Below are 23,968 nucleotides of genomic sequence, written 5' to 3' on the forward strand. Positions count from 1 at the left end.
GGATAATTTCTCAGGTATCATGGCTGTCCTGATAGATTTACCACACCGCCATTAAGCACCATATGTTGTTGAATACTGTCACTCTTAATAAGGAAATAGGGGAAATGATTTGCATTGTGGACATAAACCATCCATATCTCTGTGGTTTGTATTTGTGCCCCCTCGTATTTGTTTTGGGGGCACCAGGGCACAGTCTTGGGTCGAATCTGGACCATGCCAGTGCCAAATGTGGCTGATGGCACCACAGGTTGAAGCATAATTGGCGATTAGGTGTGGGAGGGTTTCAGTCGGTTAGGGCTCCGCATTTCCCCCACTGGTTGATCAGGCGCCTGTGGACTGCTTGTCAAAGCCGCACGTGAAAGGTCCTCCTCTGACTCCACTCTGTGAGCTCTCGGCTGCAGTGCAGCAGTGTGAAGAGAAGCAACTTGTTTTGTAGGGCAACCGTGGTTGTCTACACTCTCCTGAATTGGCAGTGGCGTTTGTGCGTGAAGTTGCACACAGTTGCGGTTGCAGATAATTGTAAAATAACACCTGTTTGCCACTGAATTCATTTGAAAAAAAAACCCTTTGAGTGCCCTATACCCCTGCAGGCAGCGGGAGGCTAACATTTGGAAAGTGGGTTTAGTTACCAGGGGAAGCAGTGAACCAGGAGAAGCAGTGAACCTGTTGAAATGTCAAACGCGGTCAGATTCAGAACGTGCCCGTGCGAGTGTGACCAGCTGTGTTTCATTCGGCTGGTCCTCCTCGACAGAGCGGCAGTGCCTCCGTCAGATCACCCCCAAACTATCAGCAGAGCTGTCTGACCGTGTGTCACACCGGGAGAAATCCCATTCAGGCTCTCCGTCACTGTCCTTCTAAGTTTCTGACCAATTATCTCTCTTTGTCCTAAAGGGCATGGTTTACCAAGGGAAGACCCTTATCTAAAAGAAAAAACTTTCAGGACAATGATGGCGACTGCTATCTCATCGCATCCATCCTGAATTTGCTTAATAATCAGCCTCTGTCTTTCACGAAATCACTTAGGACATAAACAGACACACATATTAGAATAGAATAGAGGGATGGGGTGGTGTCTTATCATTGCAGGTAGCATTGATTTTTTTGCATATTAAATAATGGAAGCTCGGCCATTGTTGTTGAATTGAAGTACTCCAGGGGCAATCTGATGACGTCACTGGCCTTGGTGAAAAGGTGGATACTGTCATTGGGTTTGCTCTTGAGACGCACAAGGTCTCATAACATGAGAATATTTATGCTCGATTCCTGGCTGGTCTGCTGCTCCTGTGATCTTAAGCAGGGCAATTACCTGGGAGCATTTCAGTTAATGTGCAGCAGTAAAAAAAAAAAAAAAAGGATTGTGGGTAATGTTTTAAAATTTAAATTGTGCCAGTCATAAAGGGTGAGTCAGCACAAGCTCAGTCTAAATTAGTCACTCTTTCTCCCAAATCGTCTTCATTTTCCAGGTGTCTCTTCACACACACACACAAATACACACACACACACACACACACAAACACACGTGGATATGTATATGCACCGAAATAGGCTGTGGTGTTGTGAGAGAGAAAAAAAGCACATATATTTTAATGTTATTGCCTTTGGGGGTTGAACTGGCTGATAACTGCACCAAGTTGAGTTATTTTCCGCATCTAAAACATGTTTATATCTACAGTATGAAGTGGTTCATCCTATTAAAATAGCCAAGCCCTGCCAAAACGCCAACATACTGTACTAAGGTTTAAAGTTAGTAAAAGGTACCAAAATAGGAACAAACACTTGTCACTGGTGTTCAGTAGTCTACTTATTTATACCCAAATCGAACATTATTGTACTTTCAGGGAAGTTTTGTTTCTCAAAGAATAAGAAAATGTATGTTCACTGTACCTTTAAGGCTGCACCTGCTATGTTATGCTAGTTGTAACTAGCTATTCTTAAATAATTCGCTAATATTATACAATGTATAGCAAAGCAGATAGCTGGTCAACACATTTAACAGAATGAATTTTTAGCAGATGATGCGATGACAGCAAAAAATAGCTGGAAAAGGCGAAGCACTGGAGTGATTTCGTTCGAAAGGACAGAGGGCACAGCGCGGTTGTGATTCAGCGGCAGAAGTTCACGTTGAAGATTAATGCAGCCAGCTCTCCGCAAGAGCGTACGAAAGGTAGAGGCCCCTTCCCTCGCGAAGAAACCCTGTTCAAGGTGGAGGAGGAACGCGTTCCTTTCCCGCTGCCTCATTTATCAAACGCGCAAGCCCAAATGTCGCTCCCAACTCCCCACAGCTTCACGTTCGCGCGCAGCGTGCCGTTTCCGAATTAAACGGAGGCTTTTGTGAAAACGTCTAGCTCACAGACTGATTACAGAAACGCTTCCTTTGTGACTGAATGACATTAGTGAAGGGACAATAATAACACCGCTGCCTAGAGGCATTTTCAATTTGTACCAAACCGCTGCATAGCGGTGAACACATACCGGAGTGTGAGGACTGGCACCGCGTCTGCCTTAGCGCTGCCATTAGCTTTTCAACCGGAAAGCCAGCTAGTGTTTTATTAGAACAAACAAACGCGACGTAGCCGTGCAGGCTTATGGAAGCTGCTCCTTCCACCGAAATGTGAAGTGAGAAAATAATAAAATGAATAAAGCCAGGGCACAAAGGAGTGCAGGTCTATAGGTGAGGTTTATAAGTTTGGATGCCTGCAGGAGAAGTGGAACTCCGAAGTCGATTACATGGTAAATGGACTGCATTTATATAGCGCTTTTATCCAAAGCGCTTTACAATTGATGCCCCATTTGCCAACACTCACACACCAATGGTATTGGTTACCATGCAGGGGTGTTACCATGCCATGAGGTGTTAGGTGTCTCGCTCAGGGACACTTTGACACATTCAGGGATCAAAATCAAAATGGCAACCTTCCGACTACTAAATGACCGTTCTTACCCGTCTTTACAAACAGGTGACAGGCAACACTATTATGGGAGCTAAGAAGACTTTCATAATTTCAAGGACTCTGGCTTCCATGTGGCAAATGGAGGGAGATCCGTTAAGTTTCATTAATATCACTTTATCAGTAGTCACAAACAGAAACGTGTTTCAAAGGCTTAAACCTTCCAGGGTCTAGGGCAGGGACCCTGAAATCAGGCCCTCGAGGTAAAATGTCTTTTATCTTCTGCCTGTTAGTCCACAGTCCAATACTGTCACTGATTGGCCAGAGATCACACTCACCTGGTGCGTCGGGTTTAAATCAGCCCCTGATTGGAGGGGAGGGGTAAAAACTAGACACGTGTTCAACGTCAGCTAACGTTCGGCAACATATTCCTATCTATTTCTATTCTTCTTTTTTCTAACGAAAGTTAGCTGGCATTAGCTAACGGCTTGAAAAGGTGAACAAAAATGGCTGCTAATGGAGAAAACACAGAGACCAAAAGTTGACAATTATTAGGCTGCTGTAATACACTTTAATGTAATATTTGTTCTTACCTTTAAAAATAGATCACAGCTAAGGAATGAGTCAGAAAGCTGACATTGTTAGCCCTAAGTAGCATCCATTTGTATTAAAAAAGGCATTGGTGACAAACTAAATGGAATGTAAAATCATTCAACAGTAACGTGTTTGCTGCAAACATAGTTCACCGTGAACTTTTGCTGTTTTTGAACGGTCTTGGGTCCAAAGCCACTGGCGTATTAATGCCGAAATATAAATGCCATTTGCTTCTCTGTTCAAATATTTCTTCTGAGCCTTCCTCCCACATCTGTTTGGTGAGTAAAGGTCAGGGCCGGAGCGGCCTGCTGAGAGGAGGATTGTGGTCCGTGCGTTTAACCCTCATGACTGCTGATCTGAGCCGCGGTGAGAACGCGCTGCTGCTCTCCCCGTTTGGGTTCTCCCCCGGTGACGGAGAGCAGACGAAGCAGGTCCCCGCGCCTCGCCTGGAAACCCTCTTTCTGTTCTAACCGCCAATCAGTCGTACACGTCCCGCTCTTGCAGAAAATGATTTCTGGGGGACTTACTGGAAGGGGGGGGGGGGGTGTCCTTCTGCACATGTGACCAGGGTAGTTCCCCCACAATTCCTCAGTTTTTTGGTGGGACAATGCAAATTTCTTGCAAACTTCACTTCCACCTGTGGAGCAAATTGCTGATTTGCGGGGGATTTCTGCCCGCTTGTGGGTATCAGGGAGTGGGTGACAAATTGTCTGAGTCCCCCCGTCCAGCCAGGAGATGCAGGGCGTCTGTAGTCGTGTTTCAGTTGTGTTACAGAAAACTAGAATTTTCCAGCAGCGCTATTGTTGTTATGAGCGCAGAGCTCTGCTCATTCTTTTGGTTGCCAGACGATCTGCATTTTGCTTTGAGGGGGATTCCGCTTCCTAATCCCCGTCTCCATTGCATTTTCTGGATTCCACTCTTCTTTGGCATTTGGCATCGATGAGGCAACCCCTTCTTTGAGCTTTCCCTGTGGCACAAACGGCTGAGACGGATAGCGACGACTTCACGTCTTATGGGATGATTAGAAAAAGAGTGCGAGAGAGAGAGAAAGAAAGAAAGAAAGGGAGAGGAGGCAACAGGGATCCCTATAATCTGACCGTGGTCATGCTGTGAAATTAGGAATGTCCTTTTGGAACAGTAAAGTGCCCGTTGTAATTGTGTTGTTGTGCCTTATTGAGAAAAAGCAACTGAGAGACAGAATTATCGAACGAGGACACCGCTGCTATAATGGCCAATTCTCCCTCCTTTCCTCGTTTGGTTCGTTCTGAACAGAGAGCTGGAGGTCCATGTGATTTCACTGCCACGGCTGTGGAAAGGGTCAGATTCAGCTTTTAGTGACATGCCCGTTACTTTCCTGTTCGTGTTCGCAGAGAGCGTTTTGATTGGGCTTATTTGTAACAACCCTGTGGGAAATAGGGGGCCCACGCGAAAATGATTATTTCGAGTTTTTAATTATGTACGGAACATACTGCAGGTGGCACAGGTGAAATGAAAAACAGGAAACGACGGGAAATGAGATTAATTAAAGAGTATCGATGCATGAGATTACGCGGAGAGCCCGTGCTGAAAAATGGGTGATTAGATTGTAGATTCTGGGGAGAGATGGAGGTGGGGTGAGGGGGTGTGTGTGTGTGTGGGGGGGGGGGGGGGTATGAGGAGCGTAAGTCGACCGGTAGAGGCGCCTAGCCGCTCTCCCATTTCGGTGAGCGCACAGACTCAGCTGTCTGAGGGTGTCACGGAACCCCAGGTGTGTCCCGTCGCCGGGGCGATGCCGAGCGGAAGCAGACGTGTTTGATTGTGACATCACCGCCACCCCTTGCCGTCTGGCTGTCGCACAAACTCCAATTAGCACCATCTCACAAAATCTGCAGCTTTGCAGAAAGGCTTTCTCTGGGAGAGAAATGGGCTCAGCACACAGTTTAGGTACGGGTAGAAGAACGATCTTGCAATGTTTGTTGCGATTTCTTTCTTCTTTTTTTTACATTGCAGTTTTTGTAATGCAATATTTGGCAATATTTTAACTGTGTGTAGCAGATTCATTTTGGCTCTCTCTTTGAATCTTTTTCAGCCTTGGTGGGTTGGCAGTTATGACTGTTTAAGGAGGATGAACCGGTTGCGTATAATGCAATGTACTGCAGTTTGTACATCGCTTAATTTGTGCGTGAAACAGCAGTGGTGAAATCCCATAAACCCTGTGTAATGGAACAATTTCAGCGGTCTTCACATCCCTTCCCTTTGAATGTTAGCCCTTTTGTAGAACCCGCTCGTGTACACATGGGCATGCACACAGAGACCGGAGAAGGAACAGAAACATAATAAAAACTTTGGTTTTTTGTTTGTTTGGTTTCATCGCCCCTGACGATGAGCAGATTGGGTTTTCCTCCCCTTGGTTTCCAGAAAGAAAGAGAGATGCACACAGGAGGCCCTTATTAGCATTGGAGTCCATCACCCACTGCTGCGGCTTCTGCCAAAGGAGGGAGAGAGGGAGAGAGAGAGGGAGGGAGGGAGAGAGAGGGAGAGAGAGAGGGGGAGAGGGAGAGAGGGGGACAGAGAGAGAGGAAGAAAGAGAGAGGGAGAGAGAGCGATAGGGGAGAGAGAGGGAGAGAGAGAGAGGGAAAGAGTGACAGGGTGAGAGAGAGAGAAGGAGGGAGAGAAAGGGAGAGCGACAGGGAGAGAGAGAGAGAGAGAGAGAGAGGGAGAGGGAGAGAAAGAGTGACAGGGAGAGAGAAGGAGAGAGAGAAAGATGGAGAGGGAGAGAGAGAGTGACAGGGGGAGAGAGAGAGGGAGAGAGAGAAGGAGGGAGAGAAAGAGGGAGAGAGAGCAATGGGAGAGAGAGAGAGGGAGGGAGAGAGAGAGCAACAGGGGGAGAGAGGGAGAGAGATTGGAGGAGGTAGAGAGAGGGAAAGAAAGAGGGAGAGAGAGAGCGAGGGTGAGAGAGAGGGAGAGGGAGAGAGAGAGCGAGGGTGAGAGAGAGAGAGGGAGAGGGAGAGAGAGAGCGAGGGTGAGAGAGAGAGAGGGAGAGAGAGCGAGGGTGAGAGAGACAGAGGGAGAGGGAGAGAGAGAGCGAGGCTGAGAGAGCGCTGGATTTGCAGCCTCAGCACTGTCACAGCAGGAGCGGATGGTCATTGGGGGAAGTTGTCTGGTGACCTGTTGTCAGAAACACAGACTCTGAGATTCTTTCATCCCACATCAGGTAGCCGGGTTGGATGCGACGCTGCCTGCTATCAGAGCCAAGTCAACAGGCTGCGGGCTCCGTCTCTCTAGTTTCTCTGGCCTTTGCTCTGTTACAGCCCTCAACCTCAGACACTGGTGATGTAAACAGATCCGCACCAGGGCTGCCAGGTTAGTTCGGCCAGTGCTCCGGTAAGTGCAGCGGGGGCTAGTAGCAGGTTACCGCGACAACGCTCGCCGATGACATAGCCCTCGCATTCAAAAGAACATCGTTGCCCTTGTCTGGGTTTGTAACACGTTTGTCTAAGAAATCTTCGGAACGAGTGAGAGGCAAGGGGTTCAAATCCCACTTCGGACTCTGGCGAATCTCGATACACAAGCACACAGCAGCCCCGACCCCGGTAATACTAAGAGGCGAAAAACATGCCCCATCTGTTTATTTCCATGTAGCACTGGTGGGGCGCTGTAGCAGATTTGCCACATCTTTTTCCACCAATACGCAATTCTTTCATTGCAGCCTGAGCACCATATTGGTGGAGGCACATTGATAGATGCCGTACTGGCCGCCAGTGGCTATAGCCATCAATTATTTGTTTGTTTGCCTTCTGTTTGGAGAAGCATTTGCGTGTTATGTCCAGCTCCACATAACGATAAGCAGATGGTATCCTTATTTCACCGAATGCAGGGTTGCCTTGTTTTCCCATTGCATGACTGCTCAGTATTCTCTGTGTCAGTGGCTTTCCTCTTCTCTGCTGTGTCTATGGTGTGCTTACATCACAGCAAGTCGTGAATAACAACACTAATTCACACCTCAAATTGCACGAGTGATCGCAGGCATACAGACATACACATAAACACAGAATGCACTTCCTGGGGTAAGTTTTACCTATACAATCTTGTGCTCTAAAGTGTTGAATTTTACAAGTCAATAACCAACACACGAAGATAAATGACAAATTGCAGATTTGGATAGATAAATAATGAAAAATAGGAAAGAAAGTTAGAAAAATGAAATAAGAATAAATAATCTAAATGTCTGTGGCCTCACCCTCGCTTCCTGCCCGCCCCGTTCTGGCTGAAGGGTGCCCTGGAGGCGCTGGGAGATTTTCGAGCCCAAACTTTAGGAGGCCCAGCCTCCTCCAGAGACCTCCCCAGGCGCCTCCTCCAGCCAGCTGGCTGCTCCTCCTCCTCGGGCGCCTAGCCTCCAGCTCCTCCAGCTCTGGCTGCTCTCCACCCGCCCTCCCCGGATGATGGAACGACCCACCCCACCCCGTCAGGAAGACTGATTCGCTGGCCCGAAAAACTACCTTTCTCAGACTACAGCTCAACGAGTGTTTTATTTTAAAAAGAGAACTCTTCTCTCACACTATTTTACAGGTCTTTATGGCATACACCTGATTTCATTCCAGCTTTACCATATCTCTTGTTCTAGTAGTGGTGGGCCCACCATATTAAAGGCACCTTTTTAAGTACATCGCATGCTTTAGCTGAAATTGTCTGCTAAGTCCTGTAATTATAAACTGTAATGGATGAATCCCAACCCTTGTACACGAACGTGGGTGTGTGGCTTAATTTAGAGGACACGAGCGAGACCTTGTTTTGGGAATCTAAAGCCAAAATTAGCTGGATCGTGTGGTGTGGCTCCTGAATGAATTCAGTTTAGAAAGATGTGTTTATACTGGCAACACTTAGACGGTAATGATATCTGTGCGATGGCAGCCTTAGCAAACAGAAGTATGATGGTACTGAGGGTCTGGCAGATCTGGTTCAGTCAATCTGTGTAATGCTGACAGGCTGAAGGGCAGCCAGTTACTAAAGTGTTCAAAGCTGGGATGGACATGGAAGCTAACAGCCTTTTGCACTTGTGTGTCTGTGCTTGCGTATGTGTGTGAACGAGCATGTGTTCTCTGTGTGTGTGTGTATATTTGTGTGTGCATGTGTGTATGTGCATATGTGCATGTGTGTGTGCATGCGTGTCTTTGTGTATGTGGGTGTATGTGCAAATGTGTGTATGTGTGTGTGTATGTGTGTGTACGTGTATGTGTGTGTGTGTGTGTGTACGTGCGTATGTGTGTGTGTGTGCGTATGTGTGTGTGTGTACGTGTGTATGTGTGTGTGTGTATGTGCGTATGTGTGTGTGTGTATGTGTGTGTGTGTACGTGCATATGTGTGTGTGTGTATGTGCGTATGTGTGTGTGTACGTGCGTGCGTATGTGTGTGTGTGTATGTGCGTATGTGTGTGTGTGTGTACGTGCGTATGTGTGTGTGTGTGTACGTGCGTATGTGTGTGTGTGTGTACGTGCGCATGTGTATGTGTGTACGTGCGTATGTGTGTGTGTGTGTACGTGCGTATGTGTGCGCTGCTCGTGCTGCAGTGCTCTCTGTGGGGTTCAGCAGTGCTCAGAGAGGCAGAGCTGAGGGAAAGCGCCCATCGCCTCCTGCTTGCCCGAGCGCTCTCAGTCGCAGCCAAACAGCTGGTTTCCGTTCCGCTGGGCCGGAGCGCTGCAGCACAAATGCACAGCCCTGGTGAGAGCCCTTGCGCGTTAGCAGAGAGGGATAAAGCAGGAGAACGGACAGAGCCAGAGTCTGTGTGGGGAGATATGGGCCGGGTCTGTCACTGAGGGTGCAGGCTGGAGTAAGAGGGAAAAGTGTGGCTTGCAGATCTGGTGGTAGATGGGCTGTGGGCACTGTGGGGACTGTAGAGGGTCAGAGATTACAAGGCTGTGGGGTTAAAACATGAAGTATCTTGGGCAAAGAGCAAATCACGGGCACACTGTGTCTCTTTGTAGCTTTGAATAGATCACTCTGAGGCGTAACGCTCCCCTTCAGAAACCTTATGAAACAAAGAAGCTGCAGGCTTTTATAATGGAAAAAAAATAGAAGAAGACTGGTTTGCTGCCAGCCAGCTTTGACACTTGACAATGTTACAATGCCAAGGCTGACTAAATCGATCTCTCTCTCTCCCGCTCTCTCTCCATCCCTCTCTCTCTCCTGCTGTCTCTCTATCCCTCTCTCTCCCCCTCCCCCCCCCCCCCCCTCCCACATACACACACACCCTCTCTGTCAAGCCTTGTCATGCTGCCAGACTCTAAGGCTTTGTCCAAGTGATAGTTAACGTAATTAACATCTGTAATGGGTCGAGATTCCAAACGGCCGCAGTGGTCCAAGAGGCTACCTGAGCCCCAGTCATTTCTGTCCTCTGACGCAAAGCATCGCCGCATTCATGCGATGGGGGGGTAAAAAAGACAAAAACAAAAACAAAAAAATAATATTTGCCAGCTGAAAGAACAGTTCCCCTTAAATAAGAGTTACATAGCTCTTATGTAGAAGCCTTCAAATGAAGTCTCACCCAGAAGAGTTTCTTTCTGTTTGACCTCTCTGCACATCAGCTCATCTCCTCTCTCTCTCTTCCTCTCTCTCCCTCTTTCTCTCTCTCTCTCCCTCAGCCACATGTCCTTTCCTCTTTCCCTCTGTCTCTCCATCCGCTTTCTCTTTTTTTGTGTAAACTGTAACCCTTTAAACTTTAACTGGGGACCAGACTGTTTCTTAATGGTCTCTGGGCAAAAAAGAGAACAGCTCTAAAATGGGCAATAAACTGTAGATTTTCCATTGTCACAAGGTTGATTAGCTTCAAGCACAAGGTTACGCCAAAGATTTAAACATGATTAAAAATGTAGAACTATTACATATCTCGGGGCACCAAAGAAATCGTTTTTTTATTCTCCCATTGTGAACTCAAACAGGATTTGCATCAAAAAAGCTATAAGGGTAACACTTTGCAATAAGGTTCCATGAATTGGCATGAGCTAATGTAGTTGTTAACTACTACTGAGAAGTTAGTCTGTACAGCTCTGTTAATGTATTTGCACATTAATCATTAATTCATGTCAACAACTGGTTAACTAATTATAACTTATATGGTTCGCTAATGTAAAATGTCATGCTTAATGAATGTATTTATGATTAATTAATGCTAACAACTACATTAGTTATTGTCAGTTCATATTGGAATGAAAAGGTAATTTAGTGTATTTGTTCATGGCTAACTTATATTTTTTGCTAATGGATAAATATAATCTAAGAAATATGTTAGCTAGTTGTTAACAAATGCATTAGCCAATAAAACGTTAATGTCATGCTTAATGAATGTACCGTATTTGTCCACAATGAATTCATGCTAACAACTACATTAGTTGCCGTAATGCCAACTCAAGAACATTATTGTGTGACTGCTGTAAGGACTAAGGCTGCCGGTGGAACTCTAAAGGTGAATCTGTCCTTCGTTTTGCCGTTGCCTCAGCCGCTCGGAGAAACAGAGGCAGGCTCAGCGCTGTTATAACGCGAGGACAGGTTTTGTTGGATTATTGTGTGGAAAAGAGCGATGTCGGAGAGGAACAAACCGGCGCGGGAGGAAAAGGCCGTGTTCAGAACGAGATGATTGATGGTGCCATTAGGGAATGATTTCCTCGCGCCACTTTCTCCATTCGTCTTGGTCATACGCAGCATTAAGAATGTAAGGAGCTTATTTTGGGGTAATTTTAACTGGGAATGCGTGCATCTGAAGATTTAGTCCTATAGGCAAAGGTATTATGAGCAGGAAGCAGTGTTGGCTGTAGCGGTGGCTATTTATTTTCTTTTCATTTTTTACTTGAGGTGTGTTAACGTTGTATCTCTATAATAGCTACACTAGCAGTAGCATTAACACTGGCCTCTTTAGCTGCCGTTTAGCTGCAGCTTCTGCAGTTTTATAATAGCGGCAGACATGGTAATAGCATTAACTACAGCAGTTGTAGCTGTTGTTATACAGATTAGTGTATTGTCCCTATAGTAAAGGCACATGCAGCATTAACAGAAATATCGACTGTAGTGCTAATAGTATTATCGAGTGCATAGGCTGGCCTACCCTGTTCCTGGAGATCTATCCTGTTGGTTTTCACTCCAACTGTGGCAAAGCACACCTCATTGAACGGCTAGGGATCTCATTGAGCCACTAATTAGTAGAATCAGGTGGAACAAATTTGAGTTGATGTGAAAACCAACAGGTAGCTACAGTAATTGGGCCGATCTAGTGGTGCAATAGACGCAGTAATAGTTAATGTAGCATTAATATTAGATACAGTTGCATTGGTGCCAGTACATACATGCAGGTGAGCACATTACATAGTGTGCCTACAGTAAACCAGCATGAGCAGTTGTAGCAATTTCAGGGCAGCAGTAGGCCTATATGCAGTTCTGCAGTAACATGCAGCATTATGAGCTCCTTCTACTGCACTTGTATATACTGAATGCTGTGCTGTGTAGTGGCAGGGGCTATATTAGAAGTAACGTGACAAATCTGTACGCTCCCAAGTGAAGACAGAGAGGCGGTTAGGTTTTCTATTTTCTCATTGGGAGTGAAATATCAGTTATGGTTCAGGCCCCCCTCCTCCTTCCCCTCCCCCGGCAGAGTTTTGTTAAGCACCGTCGTGCAAGAGCAGCTTATCGACGGTTGGTGTGAAGAGCCTCGTTTTTTACTTCCAGCGTGAATCTCTTCTAATGAAATAGCCATGTCATCACTGTCTAAACACCAACACCCCCCCTGCACAAACACACACATAGACACACTCACACACACGCACCCACACCAACACACACGCACAAACACACACACACACACACACACCCTCACACACCCACATAAACACACACACCACACACACACAGCACATGCACACCCTCCCACACACTCTCACACACACACCAAACACACACACCACATGCACACCCTCGTTTACACACGCACACACTAACACACGCACACACACACACACCCTCACACACCCACATACACACACACCACACACACAGCACATGCACACCCTCGTTTACACACGCACACACTAACACACACACACACACACACACACACTTTGTATTTACGTCTCCCTCTTTCTCTAATGGGGTAGAATAGCGATGGCTCGGTATCCCCCGCTGATTGGCTGATGTATGGTGTTATTTGGCAGGACGCAAACCTCCATAACTCACCGCGCGGGAGCCGCGGTGCGAGCCGACGCAAGGCTCTCTAACTCAGCCCTGTAACCACCCCGCACTCCTGTCACACTTTAACCAATCGCTTCAGAGGACGCCGGGGCGCTGACTCCCCCCGCGCCCCCCGCACGGTCGCCCTTCAAGCGTGCGCACTCCGCCAGGACTTCACACTTCAGCTCCGACTTTAAGACAAACCGCCAAACATGGAGCCGGGAGAGTCCCGGCCATGTGACACCAACCGGAGAGAAGGGTTCAGCAGAGCCCGGAGTCGGGCGGGGCTGGGGGCTGTGAGCTGCTCTCTCTGACTGGGGCGGAGGTGGGGGCTGTGAGCTGCTCTCTGAGGGGGTGGGGGATGTGAGCTGCTCTCTCTGACTGGGGCGGAGGTGGGGGCTGTGAGCTGCTCTCTGACTGGGTGGAGGTGGGGGCTGTGAGCTGCTCTCTCTGACTGGGCGGAGGTGGGGGCTGTGAGCTGCTCTCTCTGACTGGGCGGAGGTGGGGGCTGTGAGCTGCTCTCTGAGGGGGTGGGGGATGTGAGCTGCTCTCTCTGACTGGGGCGGAGGTGGGGGCTGTGAGCTGCTCTCTGACTGGGTGGAGGTGGGGGCTGTGAGCTGCTCTCTCTGACTGGGCGGAGGTGGGGGCTGTGAGCTGCTCTCTCTGACTGGGCGGGGGTGGGGGCTGTGAGCTGCTCTCTCTGACGGGGTGGGGGCTGTGAGCTGCTCTCTGACTGGGCGGAGGTGGGGGCTGTGAGCTGCTCTCTCTGACGGGGTGGGGGCTGTGAGCTGCTCTCAGACCAGCAGTCGCTGTTTCAGAGCTGTTTGAGGGGATATGCTGCTCTAACGGTCTGTCTTCCAGCCGTCCTTCCCCCCGAAACACGCGAAAGAAATCACCGAAAAACACTGCAATGCATTGAGTCCCCCTCGTCAGAATTTGGTGGGCCCCCCAGTTGATTGATTGGAGGGTGAGAACCCATCAGCCATCCTTCAGCTGATACGTGCTCTACTGCAAAACCATGTGATGGGTGCACATTACTGAGGGATTCATATGAAGATGTCACCCCCCATCCATATACACTGGTGTTTTTATTGAGAAGGACAGACAAACATCACTGTGACCATTGAGGGGTGCTAAATCCTGAACATTCATGGATAGTGCCTGTCACCTGAACTTCTGACCCTTGTTGTGTGTTTGGGGGGCGTGCGATTGGTGTGTGCACTCGTTTGGGCTATAGGAGGGTTGGGTGTTTGGGCCTTGGGAGGGTCAGCCAGGTTCTGCAGTGTTTCACACAGCGAGTGTAATTCAGGCCCGATAACTACATCCGTATGGTGATGGCTTCCTACAGAACCACCTCTGCCATCCCAGCACCATGCAGACAGCCACATCTTACATTCACTTTAACCTTGACCAGGGGCATGTGTATGTGCATACACATGCGTGTGTGGTGTGTGTCTGTTCATGTGTGGTGTGTTTGTTTGTGTGTGTGTGTGTGTGTGTGCATGTTTGTATATGTGTGTCCATGCGTGTGTGGGTGTGTGTGCATGTGGTGTGTGTGTGTGTGTGTGTGTATGTTGGGGTGTGATTTAATACACAAAGTGCTATGCAGGCATGTGTATGAACATGTGTATATGTGTATGTGAGGCGACTATTGTGTATCCATGTGATTGTGTGTGTGTGCCCTGCCCCTGGTGGGAAATTCTACCTGATGAAATAAAATGAGAAATGAGTGCTGAGAAATGAACCGAGAGAGTGGGAGAGGGAAATAGCGGAGGTGACAATGTTCTGAGGATAGTATGCGGTTGTTGGCCGGATAAGCCGAGTTTCTCAGAATCAGTGACTTTTTCCTCTTCACTGGACTGTGTAAATCCTCCTCGCCGAGCTGCACTGTGCAGGGGCATATATTTGTTTTAAGCTCAAAGGCCAACAAACCAAAGATGTATTTTATGGCAGCAGACGTCCAAATAAACCCAATACTCATGCATACTTGATTGCGCTCATTAAAGCTGCATCGCGCCGAGGCGTTTTAAAGCGCTCTGCCGGCTCTGTTTATTTTACATTTCGCTTCAGAGTCGCTGAGTAAACGAGGTCGGTTGCACGTCTCTGACGGAAATCACCTTTTTTACCCCTCCTCGTGTCTTCATTGGGAGGACGGCGCTGCTGAGAGGAGAGGACACATGCAGCGCGCTTCAGCCCCAGACAGCCTGCCTGCGAGGGCCGGCTGAATTTTTTTTCATACAGGCAGGCGTTTCTTTTTACTGTGAACGTAAACTGTGCAGACAGAAGTGGGATGTAGTATATTGAGCATTCGGCCTCAGGCCGCTTGGCTTTTCTCTGCTTCTCCCTCTGTGGAAATAAAAGCGGGAAGCCCTACGATGATACACGTCACCTGCCATCACCTGCCGTCCGTTTTCCTTTTTTAAAATGTTTTTATGTTTTTGTGACGCACTGTGCTGTTGGTCCTTCCTGCTCCATTGAGCCGTGGAGGGGCAGTTACATTATCTATATAGCAGCAGGTTTAGGGCCTGGAGGTGGTGGGGGTCTGTAATAGTGCATGTTGTATGTATATATATATAATGTACGTACGCAGAGGTGTAAAATCCTGGTTCAGAAAGTGATAGCTCCCCAGTATTTTGTTCAGATCACCTGGATTTGCTAATTAGCACAATTCATCTGCCAGTGTAATTGGTGAAATCAGCTGGGCTGAGTTCACGGGTCGAAGAAACACACGGCAGGACTTTTACTTTCTGACCCCTGGACCTCTGTATATATGATCGCTGATTGGTGCCTTGCCTGGCAGACAGTCTCCGTTGGCGTGTGAGTGTGAGTTTGCGTGTAAATTGCACTTTGGATAAAAGTTCTATATAAATGCAGTCCAATGGAGTGAGTGAAGGGGGGTACTGTGTGTAAATAGTAGGTATGGAGTGAGGAGGGGGGTACTGTGTGTAATTAGCAGGTATGGAGTGAGGGGGTATACTGTGTGTAAATAGCAGGTATGGAGTGAGTGGGTATACTGTGTGTAACTAGCAGGTATGGAGTGAGTGGGTATACTGTGTGTAATTAGCAGGTATGGAGTGAGGGGGTATACTGTGTGTAATTAGCAGGTATGGAGTGAGGGGGTATACTGTGTGTAACTAGCAGGTATGGAGTGAGGGGGTGTACTGTGTATAACTAGCAGGTATGGAGTGAGGGGGTGTACTGTGTGTAACTAGCAGGTATGGAGTGAGGGGGTGTACTGTGTGTAAATAGCAGGTATGGAGTGAGTGGGTATACTGTGTGTAACTAGCAGGTATGGAGTGAGTGGGTATACTGTGTGTAACTAGCAGGTATGGAGTGAGGGGGTATACTGTGTGTAACTAGCAGGTATGGAGTGAGGAGGGGGGTACTGTGTGATTTCAGCAGGAGGGGGGTACTGTGTGTGATTTCAGCAGGAGGGGGGTACTGTGTGTGACTCCAGCAGGCGTGCAGAGAGAGGAGGGGTGTACTGTGTGTGACTCCAGCAGGCGGGCAGAGAGAGGAGGGGGGTGTACTGTGTGTGACTCCAGCAGGCGGGCAGAGAGAGGAGGGGTGTACTGTGTGTGACTCCAGCAAGCAGGCAGAGAGAGGAGGGGGGTACTGTGTGTGACTCCAGCAGGCGGGCAGAGAGAGGAGGGGGGTACTGTGTGTGACTCCAGCAGGCGGGCGGTTGTGGCCTGTGTTTGACGTGGCGCTCTCTCCTCTCAGAGCCCCAGCTGAAGGGCATCGTCACTCGCCTTCACTGCCGGCACGGCTTCTACCTGCAGATGCTGCCGGACGGCACCCTGGACGGCACCAAGGACGAAAACAGCTCCTTCCGTAAGTCCGTCCGTCCGTCCGTCTGTCTGTGTCTGTCTGTGTCTGTCTGAGGACGCTCACGTGTCTGTTACCGGTCTGCATGTCTGTTCCTGAGGGAATGTCTGTCTGTCTGTCTGTCTGAGGATTCTCATGTGTCTGTGCATCTGTTATGGGTCTGTATATCTGTTCCTGAGGGAATGTCTGTCTGTCTGTCTGTCTAAAGATGTGCACGTGTCTGTGATATCTGTTGCTGTGAGTGTGTGTCTGCAAGCAGGTCTGAATGTCTGTCTCTGAAGGAGTGGCCGCTCAGTCCGTCTGTCTGTGTGAGTCTCTGTTTCTGTTGGTTTGTTGGCTGTCTCTATGTCAGGGTTTTTTCTGTATGTCTATGTGTCAGTGCCCTGATGTCTCTCTATCTGAGTGTGTAAATCTGTTAGACTGTGACTGTTAGTTCTGTTTGTAAACCTGTCTAAGTGGCACTCAATGTCGAGGCTTATAGCTGAGATTCTGTGTTTTTCCATTTGTCTCTGTCTCAGAGCCTGCCCTGCTATTAAACCCAGATATGCCAGATTGACCATTTTAAAAATTGACCTGGTCAAGCTGGTCATGAGCTCACCTAGCTGAGTATGAGCTGGTCAACCAGCATGGCCAAGCTGGTCATGAAGCTGGTATATCTGGGTTTGAGCTGGTCAAGCACCTAGTGCTGGTAGCTTGTCTGAGATGGTAGCTGGTCAACCAGACACCAGTTGGTTTAAAACATAGCTTGAGCTGGTCAAACCATGTTGAGCTGGGAGCTGGTCTGAACTGGTCAACCAGATAAACCATGTCAAGCTGGGAGCTGGTATGAACTGGTGAATCAGCTAAACCATGTTGAGCTGGGAGCTGGTATGAACTGGTGAATCAGCTAAACCATGTCAAGCTGGGAGCTGGTATGAACTGGTCAATCAGCTAAACCATCTCGAGCTGGGAGCTGGTCTGAACTGGTCGACCTAGGTTGAGCTGTTTATTTCAGCAGGGTGAACCTATCCATCTGTTGTTCTGTTGGTCTGTCTGTCTGTCAGTCTGTGTGTGTGTGTGTGTGTGTGTGTGTGTGTGTGTGTGTGTTTGTTTGTCTGCACCCATGAAGGCTGCAGTGACGTAGGAGAGGAGAGTAAATTAATCTGCTGGGAAATAAGGACAGGCCTGGTTATTCATACTATTCATACTGAGAGTCCAGGCCTCCCGGCTCGGAATAACTATGGATTAAAGGTGCTATAAAAACACAGGGAGCTGAGGAACGATATCGATTAAGTAATTCACGGAAGACTTCAATAAAGTAATTAAGATATGCAGTGGAATAAAACTCAACGTATCTGGCTTGCAGTGGCTGGCCCTGTTTGTGAGGTTTCCCAAGGTCCTCCAGGACTCTCCTGTGGAGGTCCAACAAGGCATAATGGAACAGAATCCTTTGTTTTGAGATAAAGGTTTAGTTGTATGTGTTGTATGTATGTGATGATTACATGAGGTGTGATCTCATTGTGAGATCATGACCATATTCGCCTGATTTAAGTAATTGTGACAGAGCTGTTTCTTCTGTTTCAAGTTAGTATTGATTCTTACTTTGAGGAATGGGGTTTTAGCCTGGTATATATTTATTTGTAATGATTGATTCATTAATGGTGTTGTAGAAAGGTGTAACTTACAGTTAATTACGTATCTGCTATACTGTGTGTGTGTGTGTGTGTGTGTGTGCATACTGTATGTACTGTGAAACTGTGTTAAGCACTCTCTCCTGTCTGGTTTGGGCAGAGACTAGTCACACAGTCACATGATTAAAAAGAAAGCAATTATGCATGTTACTGCAGATTATGCAAAATAATGACCCAAAAAAGGCCAATTCAGCAGCCATGGAGATTAATAATTAAGAACAAGAGGAAGTGAGAGAGGAAGATCCTGGACCCCCAGGGCTAGCAGATGACCCCCCCCTCCCCCATACACACACACACACACTCAGAGACACACACGCACAAGCCTTCCTCAGTGATAGGCTCATTGTTTAGCTTTTCCAGACATAGTGATCATTGCTTTTTGTTAAACCGTGTGAGACAATTCCTTCACAACCCCGCTTCCACTCCGTCCCAGAAATGTTTCTCTCTGTATGACCTGCTCTGCTCCGTGACGGTTCCTCTCTCCCTCTCCCTCTCCCCCTCCCTCTCTCCCTCTCTCTGTGATAATTAAGCAGAAAGCCTGGCTGTGGCACGGGGCTGTAGGCTGGCTCTGGGCCAGGTGTGTAACACACTGCGGTTGGTCACCGCTGCCAGGTAAATGCCCGTTTTACTCAGACCGCCCTGTGGCTCTGAACCCTGTGGCCCAGCGGCGGGGGCCCACAGCCGGCCCCGACTGCTCCGAGGAGCCAGAGACCCACCGCCCTGACCGGGGTGTTTGGTCCTGTGTGTTAGCGCGTTAGCACGTTAGCGCAGGCTGATTGCAGCTTTCCCAAATCTGAAGCATGTTGAGTCACTGTAGGGAGGTGACTGGAATTCAGTGGGCTCCGAGCTTTGCTCTCTTTTCCCCCCCTTTCTCTCTCTCTCTCCTCTCTTTCTCTGTCCCCTCTATCCCTCCCTCTCCCTTTTTACTGTAATTTGGGGAAGGCAGGAGGGTAATAACACGATGATGATAATGACTGAGTCAGTGTCTCAGTGTCAGAACTCATTTACATACCCCATCACTCACCCACACACACACTCACACACACACACACACACACTCACACACACACACACACACACACACACACACGCACACACACACACGCTTGCTCACACACACGCACACACACACACACACACACACACTCACAAACACACACCTGCACAGGTACGCATATATGGGTGTGAACAACAGGGGGCATTGGGTGTCAAAATGTAGGTGGCATGTATGAGAGTGATGGTATGTCAATATTGAGGTGTCGTTGGTGACAGGTTCACATCAGTGCTTTTCACAGACAGGGGTCGTCTCCAGGCCAACCAGCTAACCATGGTGACAGTTAGAGACGCAGACACCCAACAGCCAGAGGGGAGGGAGAGAGGGGTGCATGGGGCTTCTCTTCCAGGGCATACAGATGGAGAGAGGGAGACATTATATTACACTTTATTTAGCCAAAACTTTTATCCTAAGCAATATACAAAGAAGTGCATATCAAGGTCATTAGAACATACAGTGCAGGTTGTATAAGCTACAATTTGCAAAGAAACATCATTTGAACATTTTCCAGTACACATCGTAAATAGGCCAAGTAACGAATTAGGACAGTACCGTACGAGAAATACAAAATGCAAATATAATAAATACCAATTCAGCTGCACCTAGATTAGACTATAAAGTACAGCAAGGGGCTAAAAATCCAGACAGGCGAACAAACAGAGAGAGGCAGAGACAGACACACAGAGGGACGGGAACCGAGAAGGAGAGAAAGCAGGAAGGAGAAAGGAGGATGGAGAGAGGAGGAATATGCGAGAAGGTGGGCTGTGATGGGCTGGGCTGAGCCGTGTTAAAGCCTTCATCTGCCCGGGAAATTGACTGGCTGCGGGGGCTCCGCGCGCGGCATCGGAAAACGATACGGAGCGTCAGCTGTATTCTCCCACTTTTATCCCGGCTAATTACGGGGGCCGCGGAAATGCGAAAGTTTATTAATCTCCTTCGGTCCCAGGATTCCGCCTTTCGCCCGCCTTCAGCTCGCTACGCTGGGAGGATTAGAGCCCCCGAGAGATACGCGGAGCGAGGGATAGCACAGCCTGAGAGAGAGAGAGAGAGATGGAGGGATGGGGAACAGAGGGAAGGAGAGTGTAAGAAGGAGGGAGAGGGAGTGGGGGAGAGAGAGATCAGAAGAAGAGAGAAAGAGATGGCAGGACATAGGTACAGTGATATAGAGGAGGGAAAAGGGTTGAGTGAGGGAGGGATAGTGAGTGAGAGGAGGTGTAGAGAGGGAGGTATAGTGACTGAGAGGAGATGTAGAGAGGGAGGTATAGAGACTGAGAGGAGGTGTAGAGAAGGAGGTTTAGTGACTGAGAGGAGGTGTAGAGAGGGAGGTATAGTGAGTGAGGAAGGTGTAGAGAGGGAGGTATAGTGACTGAGAGGAGGTATAGAGAGGGAGGTTTAGTGACTGAGAGGAGGTATAGAGAGGGAGGTATAGTGCCTGAGAGGAGGTGTAGAGAGGGAGGTTTAGTGACTGAGAGGAGGTGTAGAGAGAGGTATAGTGACTGAGGCGAGGTGTAGAGAGAGGGAGGTATAGTGAGTGAGGGAGGGGGAGAGAGGGAGGTATAGTGACTGAGAGGAGGTGTAGAGAGGGAGGTATAGTGAGTGAGGAAGGTGTAGAGAGGGAGTGAGGGGAGAGACAGATTTTTGGAAAAGGGAGGAGGAGTTAGGGAGAGCTGGAGGTGGCAGGGATGCCATGTCCTCCACTGAACTCCCCCTCCTCGATCCATCACTGCGAGCGTTTGTGCAGATAAAAGCAAGCTGTAGCCTGTCACGCCCAGACAGGCGCCTCTGAGCATCGCCATGGTGACGAGGAATGACTGACAGGCAGCTTGTCGGTGAAACCCCAGTTTTTTTGGAGCCACGTGACCGTGCTGCGGTAAATTCCTCAGTCTCGTCTGAACCTGCTGGAAACTGTGCTCAACCTGTACTGTACAAATACCCCCATCAGTCAGTCAGACGGGCAGATGATCAATCGGGTATGCATGCGCCCATTACACTGCAGTGGCACTGTGGAAATACACAGTACAGTAATTCTCACCGGGAAGTCAGCTACGTCCCGGAAGAGTAACAGCATTATTTATGTTTCTAATTCAGGGGCGCCATTTGGGGTTCCTTTTCAATGTCGTATCGGGAATATAGAATATTATGAAATATTACAGGTGTCTTAAAATACTGTTATAGACACGCTGTTATTATCTTTTCTGCAAGTGATTTAGCCATCTCCACATTTTACCTGTAATGACACCCCTGTTATAAATGCATGACTCTATTTTCATTATTTTTTGGAAAGTCAAGCATTTATAAAGAATATTGAAACCATTTGTTTTTTTTGGGGGGGCTGAGCAAGTTGGAAATATGAACCAAGGTGATATATTAATCTAAATCTAGCTCAGTAAGATTTCCAATGCTTCCATCCCTTCAGTCCATTCCTTTTCTCTACATTAATTTATGTGAATTATCTCAGTGACTTACACCATGTAATGATTGTTGGTTCCAGACAGGGTGGTTTGAGTATCTCAGGGATTTTCATGCACAACAGTCTCTAGAGTTTTAAGAGAATTGTGTGAAAAACACGAAACATCCAGTGAGCAGCAGTTCTGCGGGCAGAAACGTGTTGTTAATGAGAGGTGAGAGGAGAAGGGCCAGACTGGTCAAAGCTGACAGGAAGGTGACAGTAACGCAAATAACCACACATTACAACAGTGGTAAGCAGAAGAGCATCTCTGAACACGCAACTCAAGTGGATAGGCTGCAGCAGCAGAAGTCCAATAAGTATAAACAATAAGCGTAATAAATACCTAATAAAGTGCTCACTGAGTGTATGTTGTCCCCAGTATTTCAAAATGGATTCATTGCTAGCATAGCGAGCGCACTTGCGAGCTGACTTTTGACTTCATGAGGCTGGAAAGTCGAGCGGTGTTTTCCCCGAGTTGAAATGAACCCTGCGCATACTGTATCGCCCCACTGATTTGTGCAGGTGTCATGTGAACCGTCCGCTGGTTAGCATTCCGGTTATCAGATTTCCCGACCGTTCCCCCTCTACCGTTCTCATCAGGATAGCGCTGCGTTTACGTGATTAATGGCGACGTTTACTTAACGAGATGGATTTTGCAACTGCATTTGTCATTTCTGCGATGTTTAAAAATCCCGTCTCTTGTTGGAGCTCCTCACCAAGCAGTCGCGCAAAAGGAATAAATATATTAGGCCTGCGATCACTTAATTTACTGATTCCAGCATCGCTCCAAGCCGGGCCGTTAATCACCTTTGGATTTATAGTGAAAGCTTTCTCTGTAATGGTTGGCTCAAGCAAAAAGAAGAGATATTTGAGAATAATTTTTCAAGTTTTTATTATTTTAGATTCTGTGCCTCTGTACTTAAACTTTTCACTGTGTGAATAAAGGCATAGTTATTTATAAATAAGTCATAAAACCTAGTTTTCCCTGAGAATAACACCATAATGGCAATTATTTCTGTTCACTTAGAGTCTGCTTAATTAGAAGTAAACTGCACCGACACTGAAGTAAAATGACCATAAGCAAAATTAGCCACTTTCATTATGGATAAGCAAGTACATTACAGCTTGCTTTAATTAAAATCTACAGTGTGCAACTGTAAAACCTAAACTTAATGTAATGGCAATGTTTAACTTTGTTTAACTTCCTAAGGGGCAGTTTAAAGATTTCTACTTGCTAAATATCCATTACAAAAAGAATCACTAGATTATTTTACATGATCATACTCATTTTGTTTTGCTGTGAGTTCTGGATGTACAGTTAAACCACTGCTCCACACTGCTGCTCTGACCACTGCTCCACGCTGCTGCTCTGACCACTGCTCCACGCTGCTGCTCTGACCACTGCTCCACGCTGCTGCTCTGACCACTGCTCCACACTGCTGCTCTGACCACCGCTCCACACTGCTGCTCTGACCACTGCTCCACACTGCTGCTCTGACCATTGATCTGACCACTGCTCCACACTGCTGCTCTGACCACTGCTCCACGCTGCTGCTCTGACCACTGCTCCACGCTGCTGCTCTGACCACTGCTCCACACTGCTGCTCTGACCACCGCTCCACACTGCTGCTCTGACCACTGCTCCACACTGCTGCTGCTCTGACCACTGCTCCACACTGCTGCTCTGACCATTGATCTGACCACTGCTCCACACTGCTGCTCTGACCACTGCTCCACAGTGCTGCTCTGGCCACTGCTCCACACTGCTGCTCTGACCACTGCTCCACGCTGCTGCTCTGACCACTGCTCCACACCGTTGCTCTGATCACTGATACACACTGCTGCTCTGGCCACTGCTCCACACTGCTGCTCTGACCACTGCTCCACACTGCTGCTCTGACCATTGATCTGACCACTGCTCCACACTGCTGCTCTGGCCACTGCTCCACACTGCTGCTCTGACCACTGCTCCACACTGCTGCTCTGACCACTGCTCCACACCGTTGCTCTGATCACTGATCCACACTGCTGCTCTGGCCACTGCTCCACACTGCTGCTCTGACCACTGCTCCACACTGCTGCTCTGACCATTGATCTGACCACTGCTCCACACTGCTGCTCTGGCCACTGCTCCACACTGCTGCTCTGACCACTGCTCCACACTGCTGCTCTGGCCACTGCTCCGCACTGCTGCTCTGACCACTGCTCCACACTGCTGCTCTGGCCACTGCTCCGCACTGCTGCTCTGACCACTGCTCCACACTGCTGCTCTGACCACTGCTCCACGCTGCTGCTC

The 23,968-nt window shown here is 48.2% G+C and overlaps 1 protein-coding gene across 1 annotated transcript in view; it reads left to right on the top strand.

Annotated features, from left to right (window-relative positions):
* The window catches only part of fgf11a (fibroblast growth factor 11a), a 59,892-nt gene that overhangs the window by 14,077 nt on the left and 21,847 nt on the right, over positions 1-23,968 (top strand). The window contains exon 2 of the mRNA XM_061234733.1: positions 16,395-16,505. Within this exon, the coding sequence (XP_061090717.1) occupies positions 16,395-16,505 (111 nt within the window). The remainder of the gene's footprint in view (positions 1-16,394; positions 16,506-23,968) is intronic.

Source organism: Conger conger, chromosome 3 (assembly GCF_963514075.1).
Source record: "Conger conger chromosome 3, fConCon1.1, whole genome shotgun sequence".
Classification (NCBI taxonomy): domain Eukaryota; kingdom Metazoa; phylum Chordata; class Actinopteri; order Anguilliformes; family Congridae; genus Conger; species Conger conger.